Genomic DNA, 27,749 nt, shown 5'->3' with positions numbered 1-27,749 from the left:
TAAAATCTCGGGATCCCTGGGTGGCGCAGCGGTTTGGCGCCTGCCTTTGGCCCGGGGCGCGGTCCTGGAGACCCGGGATCGAATCCCACGTCGGGCTCCCGGTGCATGGAGCCTGCTTCTCCCTCTGCCTGTGTCTCTGCCCCCCTCTCTCTCTCTCTCTCTCTGACTATCATAAATAAAAAAAAAAAAAAAAAAAAAAATCTCAGCACATTTTTTAAAAAGTAATCTCTACGTCCAACGTGGAGCTCAAACTCCTGACCCTGAAATCAAGAGTTGTATGCTGTACCAACTAAGCCCCCAGTTACCCTCCTCAGGACATTTTCAAGACATTTTTATGATGGAAATATCCCAACACATGTAAAAGAGGAAAGGACAGTATAACAAGCTCTTTGTGTACTCATCACTCAGCTTCAACTATTATGTTTTATCTACTCTTTCCACCTTCCCTGCTTTTTAAAAGGCAGCATGTCACTTCTACCCTAAATGTTTCAGAATGCAGTTCTGACTGATGAGAATTTATCTGTACACAGCCACCCTGCCATTATCACACTTAATGAAATTAATATTAATTCCTTGGGATCACCTAATATTCAATCCATGTTATCTTCCCCCAGTTGTCTCAAAATGTGTTCTTCTAGTTTGTACATTCTTTTAAAATATACTATTAAGGGGGCACCTGGATGACTCAGTCAATAGAGCATGTGATTCTCAGGGTCATTGAGTTTGGGCCCCATCTTGGGCATGGAGCCTACTTAAAAAGCAAAAAAGGAGTGCCTGTGTGGCTCAGTTGGTTAAGCATCTGACTCTTGATCTCTGCTCAGGTCTTGATCTCAGGGTCCTGAGTTTGAGCTCTGCATTGGGATCCATGCTGGGTGCGGATCCTACTTATAAACAATTAAAGACAAATTTAATTAATTGTTTATGGACAATATGGACATTTCAAAAACAGTCTAGTTAGGAAATGGGCAAAAGGCATAAACAGATATTTCATTGAAGAGGATGTACAGATGGCAAAGAAGCACACAAAAAGCTGTTCATTAGCCCTTAGGGAAATGCAAATTAAAATCACGATGAGATAGCACTACACACCTATCAGAATGGCTAAAATTTAAAAAAAAAAAAAAAGAGGAATAACACCAAATGCTGGTGAGGAGGCAGAAAAACTGGATTGCTCATGCACTTCTGGTGGGAAGGTTAAGATGGTTTGGCCACTCAGGAAAACCTTACTGGTTTTCTAATACAACTGAACATCCACTTGCCATATGATCCAGCAGTTGTACTCTTGGACATTTACCCCCCAAAATGAAAATTTGTATGCATCCGAAAACCTGTACAAGAATATTCACAGCAGGTTTGTTTGTAATAGCCCCAAACTGGAAACAACCTAAGTGTCCTTCAACAGGTTAAACAAACCGTGGCATATCCCTACCATGGAATACTACTCAGTAATAAAAAGGACAAACCACCGAGACACACAACACCTTGTGAGGGTCTCAAGGGAATTTGCTGAGTGAAAATCTGATTCCATTTAGATAGCACTCTTGAAATGACAAAACTATATGAAGAACAGATTAGTCATTGCCAGGACTTAGGTAAGTGGGGAGGGCAGAAGGTGGCTGAAACAGAACATGAGGACCCCTTATGCTAGAAATGTTTTGTATCTTGACTGATGGTGGCCACACATACAGTTCAATTGTTTAGAACTAAATACAGACACACAAATGAGTGCATGAGAAACCAGTGGAATCTGAATAGGGTTGATGGACTGCATCAACTTCAATTCCCTGCTTGTGTCATAGTGCTGTAGTTATGCAATATGTTACCATTGGGGAAACTGGATGCAGGGTATATTGAGTCCCTCTGGATTCTGACATTCGTGGGCTAAAAGATATGGACTTTTCTGGTTGCACACACAAAAAACCAGAGAGTAGGCATGGGAATGACAAAGGGGAGACTTTTCACTTGACAGTTGGCTGGTTTTTTTTTTTTTTTCTTTTTGTTTTACCACATTCCTGTGATGCTTTTTTGTTGTTAATTAGTACTCGTGTTTTAGGTCTGTAAAAAAATATAATTCTAGAAATTTTACCTAAGAAGTTTGTTTTAGAAGCATGTTATTTGGTAAACTTGGAATTTGAATTATAGTGCAAGAAATAAACCAATTTCTTTCTGGAACTGAACTCCCGAGTATTGACATAACTGCAAATTTTTCATTACATTGCAACTGTTGAGCAGAAGGGGAGGAGAGGGAGAAACTAATAATAAGTGTGAAACTCTTTGGGTTAGAAGAAGTGTTTATTTAAAAAACACAGCTGCGTTTGGGGACTTCCCCCTTTCTTATTATGATGGTTAATTTCATGTCAACTTGACTGAGCTAAGGGACACCCAAAGAGCTGACATTTCTGGGTGTGTCTGTGAGGGTGGTTTCCAGAAGAGTAAAGAAGGTGGCCCTCACTAGTGTGGGAGGACATCATCCAATCTATGAGGGCCTGAATGGAACCAAAGAAGTGAAGGAAGGGCAAACTTGGCTCTCTCTGCTTGAACTGAGACATCCATGTTCTGTTGCCCTCAGACACAGGTACTCCTGGTCCTCAGACTTTTGGATTCTGGGTTGGAACTGCACCACTAACCCACTTTGCTGGGCCTCCAGTTTGCAGACGGCAGATTGTGGAACTTCTCCACCTCCATGATCATGTGAGCTAATCCCTGAAAATAGATCTCTCTTTGTATATATCTAAAAATACACTCTTGTTTGTTTCTTTGGAGAACCTTGACTATTGGATTCTCTTTGGAAGAAGTTCAGACATCATAATCTAGATTGTGTTTGTAAGGTTTAGTCTAGAAATTGTCTCACTCCTCCAGAATTAAATTTGCCATCAGGTTAGGAAAGGAGGATGTTAGACTCTTTGAAGGAAGACTGGGCAGAGCTAGGAAATAGACATCTACAATACAACATTATGTCACATTAGCGTGGCATAGGATTTAGGATTAAGGTAAGCAGCCAATAATGTTTCAAAAACAATGGGAAGGGGACGCCCGGGTGGCTCAGGGGTTGAGTGTCCGCCTTTGGCTCAGGTTGTGATCTCGAGGTCCTGAGATCGAGTCCCGCGTTGGGCTCCCTGCATGGAATCTGCTTCTCCCTCTGCCTGTGTCTCTGTCTCTCTGTCCAAGTGTTTCATGGGTAAACAAAAATAATACAAAGCTCTTAAAAAAATGGGAAGGATGCACAATTGTGCCCTAATAGGAATCTACAAATTGTTTTATTTTCTCATTTAAATAATTTTTTTTTGTCAGAATAAATGCTCATTTCAAAAAGTACACAAGGGAAATGGAAACATCTTGGCATATTTTATTCCAGGATTAATATATTAATGTCTTCTGTAATGAGTTTTTATACATCAAGATATAAATGAGATTGTACTATATATAGTTTCATCTTTTTTCTGACTAATATCATATCTTAAGCAATTCTGCCTGGGTGGTACAGTCGGTTGAGGGTCCGACTCTTGGTTTCGGCTTGGTTCATGATCTCAGGGTCATGAGATCAAGCCCCTTGTGTTGGGCTTCCCACTTGGTGAGGAGTCTGCTCGGTGAGGATTCTTTCTCTGCCTCTCTTGCTTGTGCTTTCTCTCTCTAATAAATAAATAAGTAAATTTTTATATATATAGATATTTTTTCTATTATATTACTATACATATATAAAATTTTTGATGGCTATGAAACATTACATTCTGGATGTACCATAACTTATTCAAATATCCCCCTATTGTTACATATGTACGTTAGATGATATCACAAATAAAACTGAGAAGGCATCTTTATTCATAAAACTTTGCCTTCACCACCATGCACTCAGCATGTATGAGAATTTCTATATGCTTGAATATATAACTTGAATATATGAGAAGTAACATTTTAATTTGCTCTTATGTAAACTATTAGACATGTTCCCATATATATTTAAAAAGATTTTATTTATTTATTCATGAGAGACACAGAGAAAGGTAGAAACATAGGCAGAGGCAGAAGCATACTTCCTGTGGGGAGCCTGACTTGAGACTCGATTCCAGGACCCCAGGTTCATGACCTGAGCCAAAGGCAGACATTCAACCACTGAGCCACCCAGGTGCCCCCCATTTTCCTGTATTTTAAATTCAGATTAGCTACACATCATGAAATCTTCTTTGAAAGAGGGAGTATTTGGTTATGTACTTCTGGCATTAGTTAGCAGATAAGCCTAGTAGGGATGACTGGAAACCCTGGAGTATGCTGGAATGATGGGTGGGGAGAGGAGGAAAACAGCGAGTGATGGAGGGGAAATGGGGAAAAGAGCTGATATCAGAAAGAGCTGGGACGGGGAGGCAGGGGAGGGCCTCAAGGAATCCTCTTTTAACACCTCTGGAGCCACTGAGCCATCAACGGATACACAACTGCTTCCCAACAGATGTCAAAGTGTGGTTTCTGTTTCTGGACAAAGAGTATCCTCAAAGAAGTCCAAAGACTACTAAAACACAAGTTTTCTGATTATTGCACAGCTGGCACATACACAGTAGGGCCTTTAGATAAATAATTGCAGGAGTGGGAAAGCTGTAGGTTTGTGTGGAAAGGAACAGGGGTTATACTAGGCTGGAGAGAGAGGCCCTGGGTTTTTTTTTTTTTTTTTTCAGGATCTGCTTTGTAATTAAAGGGAGAGAATCATGCAGATGAGCAACTTCCCAGCCCTTGACAACTCTAGCCTGTCTCCCTGTGTTGCCACCTTGCCCTAGTTCTGCTAGTCACTATAGCTGGAGGTGGTTCAAATATCTGGGCAGAACCTCAGCCAAGCTCTGGCTACCTTTGATCCCAGCCCCATCAGTAACCATGGCTGAGGTGCCAAACTGGTTAGTTGCAAAATCCATCTGATTCAGTTTACCGTCCCTGAAGAGGGGTTCTTTCCTGCTCCCTCCATAAAGCTGCCCTGAAGTGGGCAGCGTAGCATGTGGTATGGAAGGAGGTATTTGCAAACAACCTAGAGTAGACAGGTGACTGCAAAGATAGCACACAAACAGCAGGGAGGACACAGACCCAGAAATATTTTGTTTATTCTGAGGAAGAGCAGAATTTGGGGCACCAGGAAGCCCCCTACATGGCATCTCTCGGGGCCACAGAGGATCCTCTATCAGAGAAATCAGGCCCCAAGAGATGTGTCACACGGTAAGCAGATGGTCTGCTTTCATCCCTATAGGCTTCCCCTGGCTATCCTTAAAGTTTGGGATTTATAGCTGGAGGCACCGGGCCCATCCACTTCTCTCCTAGATGGAAAAAATTATATGTCAGAGGCTGACCCCACAAGCCCCCAGGGGTTTTCTAGGAAGAGCTCTGCTTGGTTCCCTTCTTTTCTATGGGGGTGAAACTGGCCTCTCCCCCCATTCAGCCCTCAGGAACCTCTGTGTATGAGGCTCCATTACTGGAAATGCATAGAACATGTTTTGTTCTGGATCTGTCCTTCGGTCAACTGATAAATGGGGATGGGGCTAGGATCAAGGGCAGCTCACCATGAACTTGTGGCTTACCCAGCAGGTGTGCCAGCAACTCTATCCGATCAGAGCCAAAGAGCATGTGGGTTTGGCCATCCAGATGGGCCACAGTGACTGGCAGCCCAAAGGCCTGGAGAAAGCAGTTAGAATGTAGGGAGTAAGGTGATAGAGCAGTTATTTATTAGTCTGGGACTGAAGGCTAAGAGTCAATACTTGTCTGAGGTCACAGAAGCAGAGCAGCCTAAGAGGGGTCTGCTAAGAGGCTCCACAGCTCTAGGGAGTTTTCTAACTCTCAGATACGTGTCTTTCCTTTTCACCATCTGGCTCCTTTTTCCTTTCCTTGGACTCTGGGATAGGAAGGGAGAGGATGAGGGTTGTCTGGGACAACTGGGAGGACTCATGTTGGGAGCAACATTTAGAACAGGAGCATGGGGACCCAGTAGATTCTCAGCCTATCTTCAGCAGTGGGGTTGGAGACCCACAGCAAGAGTTGCTTACCCCATATTTGCAGGCTGCCTCAGTGTTCTCCTTGAGCTTGTTTTTCACCTTTGGTGTTACAATCTTTTCCAGAAGTCCCTGGGCTTGTTCTGTAGACATGCCAGCCTTCTCGGCAGCCTGAGGGGGGATACGGAAGGGAACACAGCTCTGTCTGCTTTAGTGGGGGTAGAGATCTCAGGAGAAACTCTAGTCTTTCTTCTCTGCTCCCATTTTCCTAGTAAGGCCTTAACCCACCCACAAAGGTCTATCTTTGCTAAGAAGGGCTGTTTTTCCCCCCTTCAGAAATCTTGTGATTGGTGGAAAGAACAAGTGCAAAACTTTAAAGCCAGTGGGCATCTTAGAAACCAGCTTTCCCACCTTTTTATTAACTAGGAAGGGGACTGCTGTCCATGACTTGGTTAGCATCATAGAACTCATTAGTGGCAAAGCCAATGTTAGAATCCAAGTCCCCTGACATTAAGTCTGGGCTCTTGCCTTTCTACTTCTCAGAGTTCCTGAGTATCTTGTGCTCTTTTGAATCAAGGGCTGGGCTATAATTCTCGCATCATTTCCTGAGGACTTTTGAGCAGGGCACAGGGATATATAGCTAGCTGCCTGTGGGGCCTCACAAGAATAAAAGTTTCAGTTTGGGGTGTGTTGGTATCATTTGGGACTAGTGGTTCTCAATTTTGGCTGAATACTAGAATCTCCTGAGGGAGCTTTAAAAATCCCACTCACAGGTCATCCCCTGGAACAATTACAACAGAATTTTTGACAGGCAGTGCCCAGGTGTTCCAGGTGATAAAATATACAGCCAAGGTTGAGAACCAGTGCAACCTGACCTCAAGCTGGAGAGGCAAACATGAAGTCATGCAGAGCATTCTGCTGGGTCTTTGACTTGGCTTCATGAGAGAGAATTGTGTCCTAGACCAAATGTTCAACAGAGGATCAGTTAGGTAAACAAAAGTAGGCCCACTGAGAATGGTACTTTCAAAGAGTTTACAACTGTATGGAAAATGATTGTTAGTAAGTGCAAAGGCAAGCCTATGCAAATACTTTGCAGGAATAAAAACAATGGAGGAACGTATTGGTCATTCTTTGTGATCTGCTATCTTATGTATTAAATTTGAATATGCCTCAACTATCTTTTGTAAACTGGAGGGAAAATATTGTTTTGAATTTCCTGATTTAACCCCAAGAAAAATTTACTTTTTATACCTTTATCTATGGTTGGCACACATTTCAATGTTTTGAGCTTTTTCATTTGTTTCCACTCCAGCTTCTGTATCATTCTGGCTTGAGTTATCTCTCTCTCTCTCTCTCTCTCTCTTTTTCTTTTTAAAGCTTGTCTGTAAAGTCTCCTGCTTTCTACTCTGGATATATCGGTGAGGTCTGTGATTGGGGCCACTGCCTCATCCTTCCCCATCTGGGGGTGCCAACATTTAACATCTCTTTCCCACTGACTTTTTAAAAAAAATTTTTTTTAATTATTTATTTATGATAGTCATACAGAGAGAGAGTGGCAGAGACAAGGCAGAGACACAGGCAGAGGGAGAAGCAGGCTCCAGGCACCGGGAGCCTGACGTGGGATTCGATCCCGGGTCTCCAGGATTGCGCCCTGGGCCAAAGGCAGGTACCAAACCGCTGCGCCACCCAGGGATCCCCTCTTCCACTGACTTCTTTCATGAAATAAAATCTACCCATGTAGAATTCTGCACTTCCCTTTCTACCACAAGAAAATCTTTGAAAGTCCTCTGAGTTCCAACCTTTCAGTAATTTAGCCCCTCAAACACAGCATCCTTTCTTCCCAAATAACTATCACCTCTTCCACCTAATATGAAAACTGTGTCTTCTCTGCTCCTGAACACCAGCTGTTCTCAGCTTCCCTACGAGAGGACCGGGGACAGAGCCAGGACACTCACGGCTAAGATGCTCTGAGGTTCTGTGATGTCTTCATCCTTAGAAGAAGAGAACACTTAGTAGGGGTGATGAGGTGTGAGATGGGGGAGGGAGGATGGTAGGGCAGTGAACAACAGGGGAAGGAAACTGGGTTTAGGGGATGGTCCTCCCATTATCCAGGGTCTCCCAAGTAGTTCCCAGAGCTATGTCCTTACCTGTGACCAGACACGCATCCATAGTTCCCTGGACACTTTCTCTAACATCTCTGGGTGTTCCATGTTCACAGCAGTGAGGAATCTCATGGCTGATAAACTTCCTGTGGGGCAGAGGTACTCAGAGGCAGTGCTTTTCTAGTTTGTCTCCAACGGAGGACTGGCTCTTTCCTGCTTCTGACTTCCCCCGAGCTCAACTGCCCTCAGTCTCCTACCTAAATTTTCTCATAGCCGGTTTGTCCTGCTCTTTGTCCCCTTAGGTCCCCACAAGCTTCTGCTCACTCAATGCTGACCTGTGTTTTCCCAACCTTTGTTCCATTTCATGGAACTAGTTGCCAGTCCCAACTTCCTGGCACTATGATTTGCAGCTTTGCTGCCTTCCACTTAATAACCCCAGCTGTATCTCACTGTTTACCTTTTTCAAGGATCACAGAGAAGAAGTCCTTGGGGAACTGTATGGGAACCTGGACATGCTGTCCTAGGAGTCTAATGTCATTTCTCAGATATTGGGCTTTGCGGGGAAGCAGAGCTGGTGGCTGGTTTCCTGCAAGTGGAAATTTGGGCACACTCGTGAAAGACTACTGAAGAGTCCCAGGCTTGAGGTGACCCTTCCCCCGTTTTCAGGAGACTGCAAATTACAGGTTGTCCATGCCAACATAAAGACCCAGTTGGGAGCAGCCACCTCCCTTCCCCCCCCCTCCCTCCCTCAAATCCCTGTCCCAACGGCTGCTGCCTTCACACCGCTGTCTTTCATGATCCCTGCAATGAGGCTGGGGCGCAACTGCAGGTTGATGTTCCAGATGTTCTTGTACCGGCACAGGACCTGCAGGAGCAGAGGTAGGGGTGGGGAACCAGTGTGTAAGATGGACAGAGTGAAAGCGGCTGATGGAGAAGGAAGGCTGTTAATGGCAACTGCTTAGCTGGAGGCTCTGAGTGCAGAAGAGTAAGGGTTGTGCGGGCACCCTAAACTATTTGGTTTTAAACGGCAAAAGTCTCCACTCCCAGAAATGATCCCATGAACTTTGCTCCGTCCCCAGAAATCGATCCCAGGATCTTTGCTCAGTAGGCGGCTTCATCCTGTTGTGCACTCCGCTCCCCAGAAACTAACGTGGTGAGGGGGCTGAGAGGTGGCTGTGCCGCGGATGTCTCCTGGATTGTCCGGAGTTACCCGTGTTCTTCCAGGCCGCTGTGGGAAGCCACTGCCTCAGGATGAGCCGGCTGGACCTGGAGCCAGCGACCCTATGACCCCCAGCTCTGCAGCGCGGCCTGAGGCCCGTCGGGCAGCGCCAGCAGTTTCTCCGCGCCCGCGCCCGCCCCCGCCCTTCCCTCCGCCCTCGCCCCCACGCGCCGGCCGGGCGGGCCCCCGGGGTCACCTCGAAGCCCAGCCAGGAGTAGGGGGACAGGACGTCGTAGAAGAGCTCCAGGGTCCGCGGCACGGGCCCCATGCTGCAGCCGCTCCGGGCCCAGGGCGCAGCGATCCCGCTCGCTTCCCGGCCTGCCCCGGAGGACCGCCCGGGAGGACCGCCCCGCCCCGCCCCGGAGGACCTCCCCCGCCGCGCAGCCGCGCCAGGAGGGCCGCCCCGGGCCAAGTGTGGCTGGAGGTCGCGGCGGGCGGGCCGGAGGGGGCGGGGCGGGGCGGGGGCCTCGGAGCGTCCCCAGGCCGCGAGCGCTGCCTCCCTCCGCCCTGCGGGCCGGCCCGGGGCCCTAGCGGGGGTTTGAGAGGCCGCCCCGCCCCGCCCCGCCCGCCCCGCCGCGGCCGCAGAGACCTCCGGCCTCCCGGGCCCCGCCGGCTTCCTCCTCTCGCTGAAGAGTGGGCCTAGGGGGGCTGGGCCTAGGGGCGGTGGGCCAGGGGGCGGTGGGCCTAGGGGGCTGGGCCTAGGGGCGGTGGGCCGGGGGGCGGTGGGCCTGGGGGGCGGTGGGCCTGGGGGGCGGTGGGCCTGGGGGGCGGTGGGCCCGGGGGCGGTGGGCCAGGGGGCGGGGGGCCAGGGGGCGGTGGGCCAGGGGGCGGTGGGCCTAGGGGGCGGTGGGCCAGGGGGCGGTGGGCCTGGGGGGCGGTGGGCCTGGGGGGCGGTGGGCCAGGGGGCGGTGGCCAGGGGGCGGTGGGCCTGGGGGGCGGTGGGCCTGGGGGGCGGTGGGCCTGGGGGGCGGTGGGCCAGGGGGGCGGTGGGCCTAGGGGGCGGTGGGCCAGGGGGCGGTGGGCCTGGGGGCGGTGGGCCAGGGGGCGGTGGGCCAGGGGGCGGTGGGCCCAGGGGGCGGTGGGCCAGGGGGGCGGTGGGCCAGGGGGGCGGTGGGCCAGGGGGCGGTGGGCCAGGGGGGCGGTGGGCCAGGGGGGCGGTGGGCCAGGGGGCGGTGGGCCAGGGGGCGGTGGCCAGGGGGCGGTGGGCCAGGGGGCGGTGGGCCAGGGGGCGGTGGGCCAGGGGGCGGTGGGCCAGGGGGCGGTGGCCAGGGGGCGGTGGGCCTGGGGGCGGTGGGCCTGGGGGGCGGTGGGCCTGGGGGGCGGTGGGCCTAGGGGGCGGTGGGCCTGGGGGCGGTGGGCCAGGGGGCGGTGGGCCAGGGGGCGGTGGGCCAGGGGGCGGTGGGCCTGGGGGCGGTGGGCCTGGGGGCGGTGGGCCTGGGGGCGGTGGCCTAGGGGGCGGTTGGGCCAGGGGGCGGTGGCCAGGGGGCGGTGGGCCTGGGGGGCGGTGGGCCTGGGGGGCGGTGGGCCTGGGGGGCGGTGGGCCTAGGGGGCGGTGGGCCAGGGGGCGGTGGGCCAGGGGGCGGTGGGCCAGGGGGCGGTGGGCCTGGGGGCGGTGGGCCTGGGGGCGGTGGGCCTGGGGGCGGTGGGCCTGGGGGCGGTGGGCCTAGGGGGCGGTGGGCCTAGGGGGCGGTGGGCCAGGGGGCGGTGGGCCCGGGGGCGGTGGGCCCGGGGGCGGTGGGCCCGGGGGCGGTGGGCCAGGGGGCGGTGGGCCAGGGGGCGGTGGGCCCGGGGGCGGTGGGCCCGGGGGCGGTGGGCCCGGGGGCGGTGGGCCAGGGGGCGGTGGGCCAGGGGGCGGTGGGCCTAGGGGGCGGTGGGCCTAGGGGGCGGTGGGCCTAGGGGGCGGTGGGCCTAGGGGGCGGTGGCCGCGGGTGCACGGCCTGAGCCTGTGACAGTGGCTCGTGTAGCTGCCCCGTGTGGGTGGTTAGCGTGACTTGGCAGTTGCGGGGACTTTGTGGGGCCCGAGCAGAGCAAGAAGTGTCCACGTGACACTTTCCCCCACTTCTCCGAGCTTAGCCTGGACCGTGTTGGACGATCAGTTCCTGCTCAGAGTGAGTGCAGGACAGGATAAGGAAGGGCCCTGGGGAATGGTGGGCTCCATTTTTCCGTTTGTAGATGGGTCCCATCATCTTACATCGGGATTATATATACCGCGAGGAAATGACTTCTTAAAGTTCCATTGAATTTTATTAAAATTATGTTACTGATTTTATGAATTGGAAAACATCATAAAGATTCCACTCCTCATTTGTATTCATTAGAAAAACAACCCTAAGCCAACAGAATAGAAAGACAGTATAAACATTTACATAGAAGTATGAAATGAAAGGAGGATGCTGTTTTCACCCCCTTGCAGATTGAACTAATTGCTTTGCGATAACTGAAACTGAAAAATTACGCATTTCTCTAGTAATATTAATTTAAAAGTATCCAAGAGCAATTTAGCCCCATAATAATATTTTAAAAGTAAATCATCACTTATTTTTAAAAACCTTAATATCTAGGAATAATTGTAGACTTACAGAAGAGTCGTAAAGATAGTGAAGCAAGTTTCTACATACCTCTCATCCAGCTTTCCCAGTTGGGACACCTTATATAACCATGGTATAATGATCAACACTAAGAAATTAACATCGGTGCATTACTCTTAACTGGATGATGGGCTTTGTTCAGATTTCACCAGTTTTTCCACTATTGTCCTTTTTCTGTTTCAGGATTCATTCCAGGGTACCGCTTAGCATTTAATTCTCGTGTCTCTTTAGTCTCCTATCTGTGTAAGTTTCTTGACTTTTTATTTTGTTTCTTGACCTTGACACTTTTGAGAAGTATTGGTCAGATATTTTGTAGAATGTCCCTCAACTTGGGTTTGATGTTTTTTCTTGTCTACACTGGGATTTGGATTTTTTGAAAGTACACCCTTCAGCTTGAATTGTATCGGGGGTTCCTGATCCTAGCATGACTTATTACACATGATGTTAACTTTGACCATTTGGGCAAAATGGAAAAAACTGTCAAGTTTCTCTACTGTAAAAATCGTTTCCCCCTTTTCATCCTCTGTTCTTTGGAACAAGTCATTAAGTGCAGCCCAGTCTGGAGGTGGGGGTACTGGTTGAGTAGATTAAACACATCTCTTGGAGGGAAAGACATCAAAGAATTTGTGGATATATGTGGAAACCACTATGGTAACCTAGACGCATTCTGAGGGAGATACTTTGAAGCTATAACATTTCCTGTTTCTTCTTAAACTTTCGCCTACCAATTTTATCACTCATTGGTAGAGTTTGCCTGCAGCAATGATTACTGTGGTGTTCTAATGATGTTTTTCTGTTTCTCCTGTTTCTTCTACATTTATTAATTGAAATTTTGAAAGGAGAATTGTTCCTTTTATGTATTTATGTTTGTATTTATTCATTTAATCATTTGTTTATACTGTATGGGCTGATGGATTTTAAGAATCATAGCGTGGTAAAATGTTGATCTGAGTCTCTACATCCTGCCTTCTTACACTATTATTATTATTATTATTTAGATTAGGCCTGTGGGTAATACTAAGTGAGAACAACAAAAAATAGTTATATTTCTTTATATATGCTGAGAGGAATGTCTAGCTACTGACTAGAGTTGTTGGCACAAGAAATAATGACATAAGCCAATTATTTATAGTAGCAAAAATAACTAGTAAAGGAACTAAATATGATGTGGTTATCAAACTTTGGAAGGCGTGGAGACAGGGTGGGATAGCTAAGCCAAATCCTCATCTTTCATGGTCAGTAATATGTCTATATTTGAAACATCCTTGGAGCTTTGGTCATGTAATCTGGCATTAAATATTGGGAACTACAAATACTTTAAGTAAATTGCCTTTCCAAATAAGTAAAAGATGGATTGCTGGATGAATGGCTTTGGGACAACTGGGAGGTTTAAACAAAATGTAACTGGACCCATATGTAACACCTTACGCAAGGAACGTGTCTAGCTCGATCAAATATTTTATGTTAAAGAAAGAAACCACTAAAGTACCCAAGGAACTTATGGGAAAATATTTTTTTTTTTTAAATCTGGGAGTAGATGGAGTGCCTGGGTAGCTCAGTCGATTATGGGTCTGATTTCAGCTCAGGTCATTATCTCACAGTCTTGGGATTGAGCAGCATTGGGCTCCCTGCTCAGCAGAGAGTCTGCTTGTCTCTCTCCTTCTGCCCCTTCCCCAGCTTCTGCTCCCTCTGTCACTCTCCCAAATAAATAGATAAAATCTTAAAAAATAAAATCTGGGAATAGAGGCCACTTTGTTAGCTGTGATACTAAATGCAGAAACCTTAAAAGGTTTATACATTCAAATACATAAAATTAAAAAATTTTGGCAAACTCCAGTAAGTCAGAAAATAACTGGGAAAAATATCTGAGTTCATTTTACAGTCAGAAAGCTAATTAACCTAGTGTAGAAAGAGCTACAAAATCAATAAAGTAAAAGAAGCCCAGTGGAGAAATGGGCCAACGATATGAACAGAACATACACAGAAATGGACATATGAAACATAAAAGATTATGCTTGTATATACTTATAAAAACCGTGAGTCAGGATTACACTATGATATCTTTTTATATATCAAATTGGCAGAGATCAAAAAGTTTGATGACTCAGGGCGTTTGGCAGGAATTTGTAGAAAATCGTTGTCTTATGTAACTGGTGGGAGTATAAATTGGTACGGCCTCTAACAAGAAGAGCAGGTTAGCAATATCTTTCTGTTTTACAAATACACCCTTTGACCTAGCAATTCCATTTTTTTTAAGTATTTTTTTTTTTTAAGATTTTATTTATTTGTTCATAGAGACACAGAGAGAGAGAGAGGCAGAGATACAGGCAGAGGGAGAAGCAGGCTCCACACAGAGAGCCCGACATGGGACTCGATCCAGGGTCTCCAGGATCACACCCTGGGCTGCAGGCGGCGCTAAACCACTGCACCACCGGGGCTGCCCTAGCAATTCCATTTTTAAGAATTTATATTATAAACATGTTTGCCTACATGCAATATGACGTGCTATATAGGGTTATTTATTACATTGTTTATAATAGCAAAAGATTGGAAACTACCTAAATGTTCATTGATGTGGAGCTAATTCAGTTCACCAATATTTATAATATTTTTAAACTTTATTTTTTAAAAAGATTTTATTTATTTATTCATGAGAGACACACAGAGAGAGAGAGATATAGGCAGAGACTATATCTGGGAGAAGCAGGTTCCACGCAGGGAGCCCAATGTGGGACTCGATCCCAGGACTCCAGGACCACGCCCTGGGCCAAAGGCAGGCACTAGACTGCTGAGCCATCTAGGGAACCCCTATTTTTCAACTTTAGAAGCTCTTTAAATATTAATATTCCATGATACCATATATATTAATAAGTGAAAAGCAAGATATAAAACAGTACATGTTATTTGCTGTCTTTTTTTAAGGGTTGCAATACTTTCCAAGTGTGTGGTTTTTAACGGTTGCAATACTTTCCAAGTATGTGGTGTACAGATACACATATGTGCATACTGATATCAGCTGGATGGAGAGAAGAAAAAAACTGGTGAAACTTGTTGCTCTTGGGGAGGGAAGCCAGTGGACTGGGAGAGGGCAAGGTAGATAGTTTTTGTTGGTTGTAACATTTAACACTTTGATTTTTGACCCATTTGAGTATCTTATCTACCCAGGAAAAAAGGCAGGCAGGAAGGAAGAAAAAGTAAGAAAGGTAGGAAAATGCCTTTGGGAACTTGTATTAGCAGAACAGGGAAGGGGATTCCAAGGAGACTGGCTTATCTGATTTATTACCATTTGTGTATTTTACTTTGCTTTAAGGAAAATGTCAGTTGTGAAATGCCACGTAGCAACACATGTGACACAGTTTTAAGGTACAATATTTGCCAAGATGCAACTGAGATGAACATCTGGGTTCTTAAGGCCTGACATTTTCCTAAGGATTTACCAAGGGCTGTGTGAAACCCTGTGTGCTAGGTTTTCCCCTGAATAAATCATGCCGAAGTGCAAGAGAGTGAGGTTGATATTATTATGCTTCTAATCTTGGAAACACTATGCTTTATTAGAAGAGATCAACCTTGGCAAACTGGCATACTTGATATATAAATAATAACCTATTTAGCTGAACATCTCACAGTTCATCAGGACATACCAGTGTGACAACATTGCACACTGAGAACAGCTAGTATGTGCTGTCATTATACCCGTATAAGACACGTAAACATATGGATCAAAACTAAAGAAAATGAAAATAATTCTAGTAGGGATTATACACAGTTTTTCTTTATTTCTTAGACACTCTTTAAGGCTTTGACAATTTCTTTTTTCTTTCTTTATGGAAGAGCTTTGTTGAAGTGTAACTGACATACAATAAACTGCAAATATTTAAAGTATACTATAAATAAATAAATAGATAAATAAATAAGTAAATAAATAAATAAAGTTTTGACATAGGTATGCACCTGTGCAACCATCACCATGATCAAGACAGTGAACGTAGCTGCAAGTTTCCCTGAGACAGTTGGTGAACCCTGCCCTCTGTTCCCAAAACAACCACTGAAAGGCCTTTTGTCACTAGACATGAGTCTGCATTAATCTTTCTGTCACTAGATATTAGTTTGCATATTTCTTTATACATTGAAAACCCTTTCTAAAATAGATTTTATTTATTTATTAGAAAGAGTGAATGTGGGGATCCCTGGGTGGCTCAGCGGTTTACAGCCTTCCTTTGGCCCAGGGCGTGATCTTGGAGTCCCGGGATCAAGTCCCACATCGGGCTCCCTGCATGGAGCCTGCTTCTCCCTCTGCCTGTGTCTCTGCCTCTCTCTCTATGTCTCTCATAAATAAATAAAATCTTTAAAAAAAAAAAAAAAAAGAAAGAGTGAGCCAGTGCACAAGCAGGGGGAGCAGCAGAGGGAGAAGGAGAAGCAGACTCCCTACTGAGCAAGGACCCAGATGGGCTCAATCCCAGGACCTGGAGATCCTGACCTGAGCCAAAGGCAGACGCCCAACCAACTGAGCCGCCCTGGAACACATATATTAAAAAATGTGTATTCCAAAATCCATTTTAGAAGCTGGAGCCATTGTTTCCTAGTGTCACAGGAACACAGTCTCCTGGAGACTAGAGAGAGAATTGACTTATTTACGTAGCAGGGATTGATGTTATGGCTGCCTCCTGTGGAAGGGGAGGGGCAAGGGAAGGAAGGGCACAGTGTGAGGCTGAGGGAGGCACTGGGCTTCATGCTTGGTTCTCAGCCAACCCCACAAGGACTTGTGAAGCTTGGGTGAGCTGACTGGGCCTTTACAGCCCCTCACATGTCAGTCACAGGATCTGGGCTGTCCTGGGAAGGTGGCCTGACTGGGCTGAAGCGTCTCCAGCTGAGGGCTGTCTGCTGGCAGCACTCCATGAGCTGGAGGTCATGTCTGAAGGGGATCTGTGCAAAGCACCACAGTGCCCCTGATATAATAATAATTCTGATGGTTCTCCCATCCTAAGGAGTTCTTTGAAAATAGTACTCGAGAAACAAATTTCACATTTTGGAGAGAAAGGGATATTGCATTTTTTAGAGACTTTTTTGAGATTTTGAAAGGGCACTGGGAGCAATCCTTAATTTCAGGTCTAAAAACATGATCTGTTTACTCATTACTTTACACTTTTCATTCCACGAGTGTAGGAGTTGTCAGCCTCAGCACTGTTAACATATTGGAGTGGATAATTCTTGTGTGTGTGGGTGTCCTGTGCCCTATAGGATGTTTAGCAGCTCCCTGGTCTCTACCCACGAGGTACCAGGAGTACCCCCAATCCTAGTTGTGATAATAAAATATTATGCTAAGTGAATGAAAACAGATGCAAAGAACTCCATAATGTACATTTCCATTTGTATGACATTTTCAGAAAAAACAGCAGATCAGTGGTTTCTTCTGCAGCTGGGAGTGGGAGTGGGAGTGGGGAGTGATTGAAAATTGGCATGAGAGGACTTCCTGAGGTGATGTCTGCAGGATCAGAATCACCCCTGGCTAAGAATCATTGCACTAGTGTTTCTTGGGGGCCCCTTGTGCCCCACATACTATTGTGAGTGCTTGGGGATGGGTATGAACACCATTTATCTTTTGATGTGAGAATCAAAAGAGGTTCAGTTAAAATTGTGTGTGTGTGTGTGTGTGTGTGTGTGTGTGTGTGTGTGTGTTGGAAGTGGGGGGCGTTGGGGCAACAAGAAAGAACCAAACAAATTCCTAGAAAAAGTGACCCTAAATGAAGACTTGAAAGGTAGGGAGAGGTTAGGTAAGTGTTAGACTGGAGAGGGAAGGTAGGTAGATTTACACCCAGAGCCAGTAACAACATAGAAAAGAAAGCTGTCCAGAGTCTCAAGGAACTGAGAGAAGGTCTTTTGGGCAAAGAAGGCAGTGGCCTGAGGAGGTGGCAGGTAGAAGCCAGGTCATGTGACAAGTTTCAAAGTCTCTACTTGAGGGACTTCAAGCTAAGTATGATTTTTATTTAAACTTTTAAAAAAGATTCATTTATTTATTTGTTTGAGAGAGAGTGAGCAAGACTCAATCCCAGGACCCCAGGATCACAACCTGGGCCAAAGGCAGAGGCTCAATCACTGAGTCACTCGGATGCCTCATTAGCCCCGATTCTTAAAACCTATTTTATAGAAGAGCAGTAATCCTCTTGCTTAACTACTCAGATGTCGTGCCTTCTGTGCTGTAGGAAATCATGTAACTACTGTCAGTAATTTACTCATGTGATGCATCACATAACCACAAAAAGTCATTTATACTATTTAGCAAATACATGTAGAGCACACATTGCTTGCTACATGTCAGATACCATTATAAATGCTTTATTAAAATTAACTCATTTCGGGGCACCTGGGTGTTGGCTCAGTCTGTTAAGTGTCTAACTCTTGGTTTCGGCTCAGGCTCAGGTGGTGATCTCAGGGCTGTAAGATAAAGACCCACCTCCTGCTTCACTATCAACCCACCCAGAGTTCGCTTGAGATTCTCCCTCCTTCTCCCTATGCCCCTCCCACTCATGTTCTCGTTCTCTCTTTCTAAAATAAATGAATAGATTAAAAAAATGAACTCATTTTATCATTGTAACAACTCTACAAGGTAGGTGCTATTTTTTAACAGCTCTGTTGAGGTATAATTTACATAGATGGGATTTGCCTATTGTAAGTATACCATTCCAATGATTTATATTATATTTAGAGATTTGTGCAATCATCACCAAAATCCTTCTTGGAATGTTTCCGTTACCTCAGAAAGTCCCTTGGACCATCAGCTTGCAGCTGATGCCACAACCACTCCTACTCCCAGGAAACCACTGATCTGCTGTCTGCTGTCTTTCTCCATAGATTTGCCTTTTCTGGACATTTCATGTAAATAGAATCATATATAGTTTTTTTTTTTTTTTTTTTTTGCATCTGGCTTCATTCAGTTTATATGTTTTTGAGGTCCATCCATGTTGTAGCAGGTATCAGTAGTTTGTTTGTTTTTTTTTTTTTACTTTTTATTGCTGGGTAGCATTTCACACATGTACAGTACCACATTTTGTTTATCTGTTCACCAGTTGATGGGCATTTGGGGTATTGCCAATTGTTGGCCGTTATGAACAGTGCTGCTATGAATATTTGCAGACAAGTCTTGGTATGGACATATGTTTTCACTTCTCTTGGGTAGATAGCTGTGATGGAATTTCTGGGCCTAATGGTACATTTAACTTTTTAAGAAACTGAACCTGTACTCCCCAGTGTCTGTTCAACTATTTTCATGTTGATTCCCATTCTGTTGATGGGGAAACCAGGCTGTGGAGTGATTGACCCCTGTTAGGGGTGGGGGTGATAATTGAACTTGTGTGGTCTGGAGTCGTCTCTGTGACCTTGACACTAGACTTTGGTGGCCACTTCCTGCATTGGAGATTGTTCTCAATTTCAAAAAATGGAACTTGTCTGTTTTCCTTTACCTGATTTTGGTTTCAAACTGCTGGAGAACATGTTGTTCAGCTCTGTCCATGGGAACTGTGCCTGAAGGAATGTGTGTGATGTCCTTTTTCTTCTTTGCTTCCAAGGTCATTCCTTAAGCAGATTTCAGGCTGCTCAAGTATTTTTATTTTTGTGTTTCTTCTGTGAGAAAAATGAACAAACCTAGCAAATGTTTTGCATTTGGGATTTGTAAACTCTCCAGTGACCAAGTCCCCTTTTCTGGACCAAGAACCACCGTCTTACGGCAAAATGACATTCTAGCTACTGAATCAGTGTGTGCCTGCTGGATTTCCTTTTAATGCAGCTGCCACCCTGCAGTGCACTTGCCAATAATAGTTTGTGGGCTGATACTCAAAAGTATCAGTCAGTTGCTCAAAAGACCCTCTGGCTCTTACAGGGAATTACCAACTAATGATTTTTTTAAAAGATTTATTTATTTATTTATATATATTTTTTAAGATTTCATTTATTTATTTATGAGAGACACAGAGAGAGAGGCAGAGACACAGGCAGAGGGAGAAGCAGGCTCCATGCAGGGAGCCCGACTCAGGACTCGATCCCGGGTCTCCAGGGTCACGCCCTGGGCTGAAGGTGGCGTTAAACCGTTGAGCCGCCTGGGCTGCCCTATTTATTTATTTTAGAGAGAGAAAGAGAGCAGGAGAGGGAGGGATGGGCAGAGAGAGAGGGGGAGCATGAGAGAAGCAACCTCCCTGCTAAGCACTGACCCTGACATCATTGATCTGAGCTGAAAGCAGGAGTTTCACAATTAACAGACTGAGCCATCCAGGCGCCCCTATCTCCTCCTGATTTTAAGAGCCAGCCTCATCATCACCCGCTTCTGCTTCCAGGTTCTTATGTGATCAGTTCCCTTAGCATCCTTCCTTTGCTGAAGATTACAAAAAGGAAACAGCTTGCTCTACAACTAATTCTAAACAAATCAATGAGCAGATACGTTTTCAGGCGGGGCATTGTTCTTAAAGAGATAGGAACTACATAGTCATAGCCGAGATTATGGAGAGGTTTTGCCGGGGTTTTTGAGTTCTAGTAATATATTCTTAGGGCCTGGGTGTTTTCCAACTGTAATTACTCTGGGAATGTAACTTATCAAAAATCACACACAATAATAAAAGGCACAGCTGTGATCAGGTGTCAAAATTTTTTTTAAAGATTTATTTATTTATTTATTTATTTTTAGAGGGGGTAATTGTGGGGGGGGGGTTGCAGAGGGAGAGAGAGAGAATCTTGAGCAGACTCCCCACTGAGCTCAGACCTAAACCAAAATCAAGAGTTGGATGCTTAATTGACTGTGCCACCCAGGTGCCCCTCAGGTCCCAAATCTTAAACTCTAAATTATCCTGCCTCCCAACACTCCTATCCTCCAGAATCCCTTTGTGAACTTGCCAGCTAACCTCTCTTCTGGGTTCTTGTGCTACCCCATGCTTTCTCTTACCGTGGCCCTTATCACAGTAGATTGATACCTCCAATCTTCGCTGTATTGTAAGCTTGTGTAAGGAGAGAGGGCTGTGTGTGTGTTTTAACCTCAGGTACAGGGAGAGTTGAATTAAACATTCCCTTCAATACAGAGCTCACTATTATCATACATAGAAGTTTCCACCCTAGCTTTTTGTTTTGTTACTTTTTTCTGATTTTATTTATTTATTTAAGGTTGGGGGGACAGCCCAAGCTGGAGGGAGAGAGAATCTGGAGCAGATTCCACACTGAGCCCAGAGCCGGATGCAAGGGCTCCATCCCACGATACTGAGATCACAATCTGAGCCAAAACCAAGAGTCAGCTACTTAACCGACTGAGCCACCCAGGCACTTCTCACCATAGATTTTTAAGTTTTATTTTTCTCTTCTAGTTCTCCTGCTCATATTATTATGGATAGTAATAGCAACAGTAACACTTAGGGAGCACTGACAGGCATTGTTTAAGCACTTGTATTAACTCAGCTAATCCTCACAACCACATAGAGTACTTGCTATTATTATCTCTTGTTTTTCCAACGAAGAAACTGAGAGGTTAAGGGACTTGCCCAAGGCAACAGAGCCAGTGAGCAGCAGAGCCAGGATTTGAACCCAAGTGGCCTGGCTCTAGCAGCCATATTCTTAACTTACTACATTATGTGCTCTCTCGGATACATGTGCTGTTGTGGTGGATGACGTCTGTGGACATGAATATCACCTCCTCAGACCTGCTGTTTCACATGCAAGATGTTTTTCGTATACACAAGTGGTGCTGGGCTGTGGATCTTGTCATGTTTATTTTGTTGTTGTTCTGCTTATATTTTCTCTTGAAAATATCCACAGAGCTGTTTTGACTTCTAGTGTGCTATATCTGACTGCTGCATGCTCTTCTGCCCTGGGCATCCACCACACCTCAGTGACCCATTCTCCTTGTTTGGTATGCCTTCCACTTGCTACCTCTGCAAACAGTGCTCCAAGGAACATCTTATCTGTGTCTCCTTAATAACCTGTGCGAGAGTTTCTCTTGGTGATGTACGCAGGAGTGAGTGGATCTATCTCAAAGCATATGTGAATATTTTATTTCACCAATATTAACAAATGGTTCTCCAGAATGATGATACAATTTATCACTCCTGCCAGCAGCCCCAGGGTTTTCCTTCACATTCTTGCCAACGCTTGGTAATTTTTGGCTATTCTGATGAATGTGAAATAGTATCTTATCATTTTCAGTTAAAAAAATTTTTTTGAGAGAGACAAAGTGTATATGAGCATGTGTGTGCCAGGATATGGGGTATGTAGGGGCAGACGGAGAGGGAGAGAGGGAATCTTCAAACATATTCCATATTCCATATTCCACTCCGACTTAGGGCTCGACCCTGAGATCATGACCTGAGTTGAAATCAAGAGTCAGAAGCTCAATGGACTGAGCCACCCAGGCGCCACTGTTACTTAATTTGCGTATTTCTGGTTATAAGTGGGAATGTGCACCTCTTCCCTCTGTTGGCCACTCGAGCTTCCTCTGTTTGTATTTATATGTGTACATGTGTGTACGTCAGTTTTCCTTGTACACTCTTCTTAGTGGTCTCCTGTGGCTTCTGGATGTTGTAAATGCCTTCTCCCTGACTGTCATCCCTACCTTTCACTGAATGGAAATCTAATTAGGTTTTGAGCTTCTGGGATCTTATTTAATAAGCCATTCTCTATCGTATAGTGACAAAATTCTGTATTTTCTTAACTTTATCATCTTACCATTCACATTTGGATCTTTTATCCATTTGGATTTTCCTTTGTATAAAGTAAGAGGAAAAGATCCAACTTTATTTTTCTTCAAACAGTGAGCCTCATTCCTAGGACTTATTTTATTTTTTTAAAATATTTTATTTTTTTAACTGGTCTCTACACCCAACAATGGGGCTTGAACCCACAACCCAGAGATCAAGAGTGCATGCCTCACACTGACCTGAGCCAGCTGGTGCCCCCACCATTACTTTTTAATAAATTATCTTTTGCCCATTCACATATGGTTCATTTTTTATCATATCTTAAGTTTCCATGTATAAATGAGTGTATTTTATGCTCATTTGCCCATTATATTAGTTTAACAATAACTTAGCAGTATGCTTTAATATCTGGTAGAGATTAATTATTCAAGGACCTTTATTCTTCTATGTAAGTTTTAACTAAGTTGTTGAGTGCATAAAAAAATTAATATTTGATTTCTGGAAAGATCTAGATTTGTTGATAGGCAAATTCTTTCCTTCTATATAGTTATTTACCCTTATATCCTTATTATCTGGTACAGTATCTCACATATTCAGTAGCTCAGTAAATATTTATAGAACTGAACTATTGTTCGACTGATTTATGTCCCCTTTCAAAGTGACTGGGCAGGAAACAATGTGACGATAATGGATGTCACATTTGAAGCCGTACTGTCTTCCTTTGAGTGAGAGGAGATAGCTGAGGAGAGCAAAGATCAGAGTTGACCCCTTATGTAACAAGGACAACTATGGCTTTTGTTTTGATTCCTATAATGACTAAGTAAGATTAGGCATTTTTTAAAAAAAGATTTTATTTATTTATTCATGAGAGAGAGAGAGAGAGAGAGAGAGAGAGAGAGGCAGAGACACAGGCAGAGGGAGAAACAGGCTCCATGACAGGAGGCTGACGCGGGACTCGATCCCGGGTCTCCAGGATCGTGCCCTGAGCCAAAGGCAGGGGCTAAACTGCTGAGCCACTCAGGGATCCCCAAGATTAGGCATTTTTTTTTTATTGAAAATAGCTTCTGCATTGAGCTTTAGAAGTGGCAGCAAGGGTCATAAGCGTCAATAGCTGGGTTCCTAATGGGCGTTTTAAATTCTTGTTTTTTTTTTAAATTTTTATTTATTTATGATAGTCACACAGAGAGAGAGAGAGAGAGGCAGAGACACAGGCAGAGGGAGAAGCAGGCTCCATGCACCGGGAGCCCGACGTGGGATTCCATCCCGGGTCTCCAGGATCGCGCCCTGGGCCAAAGGCAGGCACCAAACCGCTGCGCCACCCAGGGATCCCCCTAATGGGCGTTTTAAAAGAAAATATGAAACTTAAGCCAGGAGATGAGAGAGGGGAAAGTCTTGTTAGTTAATTCATCTGATCTTGTTACGGACTCCTTGACTGTCCCCTTGCAAATACTCTGTAAGAACAAATCGCGCTACAAGAATGAGGAGGATGCCATCTAGTGGCAGTAACTCCACGTGGCACCATTTGATCTTCTTTCCTGGGTAATAACAGGAAATACGTGAGCGCCTACAGGATGTTAGGAGCTATTGTAGGAGTTGTGCACATTACAGCAAAACCCATGAGACAGAAGTGTTTATTACCACTATTGTAAAGGTGAGGAAATTGAGCCTCAGAGGAGTTAAGCAACTTGCCCAAGGTCACAGAGCTAGTACTATGTTGAAATCTAGACCATGTGGCTATAGCATTGGTATGTTCAGCCTTTCTGTTATTTTGACCTGAGGAAATTGAGTGATGTCCTGGAGTCGGCTACCAGATAGAGAGCACAGACGGTGTGCATCTCTTCCCAACTTCCATTTAATGACGTCGTGATGGTAATTCAAGTTCCATCACAGGGGGAGTATTTACACAATGAAAATCAGAATATTCTACTCATCAGGCCTACTTGCTTGCTTGCTTTCTTCCTCTCTCTCTCTCTCCTTTCTCTCTCCTCCACACTCATCCCCAGAGAACTGGTTTGCCAGCATACACTGGTTAAGGAGGACTGAGAATTCAGACATGACCCTAGGCTTTCTTCAGGAAAGTTGGACAAGAGATTTGGAAAGTAAGTAAAACCTGTTTTTTTTTTTTTTGGGGGGGGGGGAGTGGATAAAGAGATCTTAGGACTTTTCTTCTTGGTTTTATTGGTTTTAAAACAACAGATATTTTATGACTAATGTAGAACTCTTTAAAATGAAGACTTACTAAAGAGTAGTGTAGGGTTGCTCAATAGCTCTATGAGGAAAGAATACAAAACCATTGTACAGTGTGTGTTGCAAATCACACATTAAACATGGCCCAAGAGGGGTACCTGGCTCACTTGATAAAGCATGCAACGCTTTTTTTAAAAAAAGATTTTATTTATTTATTCATGAGAGACACAGAGAGAGAGGCAGAGACACAAGGCAGAGGGAGAAGCAGGCTCCCTACGGGGAGCCTGATGTGGGCCTCGATCCCAGGACCCTGGGATCATGACCTGAGCTGAAGGCAGACGCTCAACCATTGAGCTACCCAGGTGCCTGAGCATGCAATTCTTGATTTTTGGCCCTGAGTTGGAGCTACACTTGGGCACAGAGATTACTTTTAAAAAATGGCCAAAGAAATGAGTTAGGAAAAACAAGCAGAACCACTTCTCAAGGAACTTAAGCTAAATACAGTGGGACGTACTTAAGGATTGTTGAAAGGGCAAAATAGAATTAGAAATTTCAGAGAACACACACCTATGCTAATTTGAAGGGGATCAAATCACAGACTGAGAATGGACATGACATTTAGGGGAAATTTAGAACACACAAAATTTTGTAGGCTAAAGCTCATAGAAATATTTGAATCATATAACACTACTCAGAAGCCTTCTATAGACAATCATGGCAGAAAATTGATAGTTGTTGAGGCTGAGGTACATAAGGGATCACTGTTCTATTTCTCTGCTTTTCTGAATGTATAGTTTTCCATAATTAAAAGAAAACATCCATATCCAAACCATCAGACTTTTCAAATGATTATATTCAGTACAGTGACTATTATAAAGCATCAAAATCTGTCAGGAGAGGTAAGTCTGAGACACAGTATGGAGGGTTTTGCATGCCCATCTGAAGGTCTATAGATAATGGAAGGTAGTGGAGGGTTTTCAGCAGGTAGTATGCACGTGTACACGAGCGTTTGTGTTTGTGTTTTGTGTGAGAAGTTCTAGTCTGTGAATGTCTGCTCCTACAGGAATGATACTGGAGCGAATATCACAGCTGTCATTGAAAGGCAATACTTGGGATCCCTGGGTGGTGCAGCGGTTTGGCGCCTGCCTTTGGCCCAGGGCGCGATCCTGGAGACCCAGGATCGAATCCCACGTCAGGCTCCCGGTGCATGGAGCCTGCTTCTCCCTCTGCCTATGTCTCTGCCTCCCTCTCTCTCTCTCTCTCTCTCTCTCTCTCTCTCTGACTATCATAATTAAATAAAAAAAAATTAAAAAAAAAAAAGAAAGGCAATACTTGAAATCTAGGGGCGCGCCTGGGTGGCTCAGATGGCTAAGTGTCTGTCTTCGGCTCAGGTCATGATCTCAGGGTCCTGAGATCCAGCCCTGCGTTAGGCTCCCTGCTTGGGGCGGGGGGGGAGTCTGCTTCTTCCTCTCCCTCTGCCTCTCCTCTCTGCTCATGCTCTCTTTCTGTGTCTCAAATGAATAAATAAAATCCTTAAAAAAAAAAAAAGAAAAGGAAGATAGTACTTGAAGTCTGAATATAACTTCAGTTATTTGAGTGGTGCTCAGGTGACAAACTGCTCCAGTTTGCCCAAGACAGGGTTTTCTGAGATGTAGGATTTTGGGTTTTAAAACCTCAGTGGTTGGTCACCTTAGTGGTAGAGTGTGGAAATTGTGAGTGAGTTCTTTGTTTAATTAGAGTACTTGATGGTAAGGAAATAGGATAAAGACCAGGCAGCTGAACAGATACAGAAGCCAGGGGTGGAGAGTTTTTAAACAGGTGGTATAGTCTGTATAGTCTGTGTTGCCCCGGGCCATAGAGGACCCAAGAGGGTGGAGACTCAGGCTGTAGAGTGGGTGTTGTGGATGACCTCTTCAGATGAGGACTTGCCAGATATATTCTTCAGTTACTCAGCCTTTGAAAACCAGATTCAAAGCTTACATCACATATAATTAACCAGTGACAAAAATGTAATTGCATTAATACTTTCAGATGTTAGAATACAGATTTAGAAATTAGAGTAACTCATGAAAAGGTAAACTGCAAAGGCAAAGGTATTTTATCATTTAATAATTTGACTAGTTCATAAAAAGATTAAAGCAATCCCCTGAAGTATTTAATTTTTATATTATATATTTTCCTATATTAAATTTCACATGAGGCTGAATAATCAAAATACAAATATAAAACATAAACAAATAGAAAACTTATATACTCCAGAGCAAGTAATTTTAACCTAATAGCTCATCTTATTTAACTGATTAATTGAGTCTATTTGGCATTGGCTATGCTGCAGTGTGAATGAAGTCCTTGGCTAAGGATTTTAGGGACTAGAAAGATCCAATATGATTGGGGTGTCTTTATTTGTCAGAAGGCTGCATCCAACAGCACAGAGATCCCAGGCTGTATAGTCTCTCGGGTTTGTAGTTTGGACTTTGGGTTTATTCACCGAAGTTGGGTAGGAGCATTGCCCTGCTCAGACACACCTCAGCCAGAGACCCGAAAAGTCATATGGCCTTTCCTTTCTTGTACCTCAGTTACTCTATGGCCAGAGCTTACCTTTGACATAATCTACTCCTGTTGATATCTCCAACACTCCATAAGCACAGAGAAAATGCATGCTTCCTTCAGTTCTCCTCCCTGATGCCACTGCCTGTCAGGACCTGCTCAGGTGGCGTGGGGGATCCAGGATCCATGCACTATGAGGGCAGGCAGTTGGGGGTAGCCCAAGGGGAGTGGGGGGGGGGTGGAAATAGGAGTGAAGTCATGTTTCCTCCCATTTCCAACCTCAGCAAAGGACACAAAATCCAGCTCCCCTTCCCTGCCTCCGTAGAGTCCTCCAGGTAGATTTGCAATTGTTCTTTGGGGAGCAGGTGGTGGCTGGGAGGAGGTAGAGAGTGGTTGGAGGGCCCTGTATTTTTTTTTTTTTTAATTCATGAGAGATAGAGGAGGTGGAGGGCAGAGACACAGGCAGAGGGAGAAGCAGGCTCCAT

General features: G+C 45.1%; 2 protein-coding genes across 3 annotated transcripts in view; one reads left to right on the top strand and one right to left on the bottom strand.

The window, feature by feature from the left end:
* LOC121488759 (olfactory receptor 6V1-like) overlaps window positions 1-27,749 on the top strand; it is a 263,041-nt gene that overhangs the window by 10,105 nt on the left and 225,187 nt on the right. The window contains exon 3 of the mRNA XM_041751069.1: window positions 2,570-2,691. The gene's annotated coding sequence lies outside the window, so the exon portion shown is untranslated. The remainder of the gene's footprint in view (window positions 1-2,569; window positions 2,692-27,749) is intronic.
* Window positions 5,061-9,647, bottom strand: GSTK1 (glutathione S-transferase kappa 1). 2 transcript variants are annotated; one of them, XM_041751224.1, is made up of 9 exons: window positions 9,475-9,647; window positions 9,210-9,287; window positions 8,843-8,924; window positions 8,517-8,645; window positions 8,105-8,205; window positions 7,913-7,948; window positions 6,012-6,128; window positions 5,550-5,643; window positions 5,061-5,288 (listed from the first exon to the last, which is right to left on the bottom strand). In XM_041751224.1, exons 1-9 carry the CDS (start codon window positions 9,544-9,546, stop codon window positions 5,239-5,241), a joined length of 759 nt encoding a protein of 252 aa, XP_041607158.1. In that variant the 5' UTR covers window positions 9,547-9,647; the 3' UTR covers window positions 5,061-5,238. The 2 variants fall into 2 exon arrangements, with proteins under 2 accessions (XP_041607158.1, XP_041607159.1); XM_041751225.1 differs by lacking the exon at window positions 9,210-9,287 and having other exon boundaries at window positions 9,475-9,642.

The sequence above is a fragment of the Vulpes lagopus genome, chromosome 4 (genome assembly GCF_018345385.1).
Source record: "Vulpes lagopus strain Blue_001 chromosome 4, ASM1834538v1, whole genome shotgun sequence".
Classification (NCBI taxonomy): Eukaryota; Metazoa; Chordata; class Mammalia; order Carnivora; family Canidae; genus Vulpes; species Vulpes lagopus.
This window is presented reverse-complemented; position numbering and strand designations above follow the sequence as displayed.

What these genes read in the sequence shown, in the direction of transcription:
- GSTK1 (XM_041751224.1), bottom strand. Translation starts at nt 9,546, where the DNA reads ATGGGGCCCGTGCCGCGGACCCTGGAGCTCTTCTACGACGTCCTGTCC. An exon ending in ACTCCTGGCTGGGCTTCGAG is followed by an intron (nt 9,288 to 9,474) that starts GTGACCCCGGGG and finishes GGCTTCCCACAG; the next exon opens with CGGCCTGGAAGAACACGGGT. An exon ending in GTTGCTGGCACACCTGCTGG is followed by an intron (nt 5,289 to 5,549) that starts GTAAGCCACAAG and finishes TTTTCCATCTAG; the next exon opens with GAGAGAAGTGGATGGGCCCG.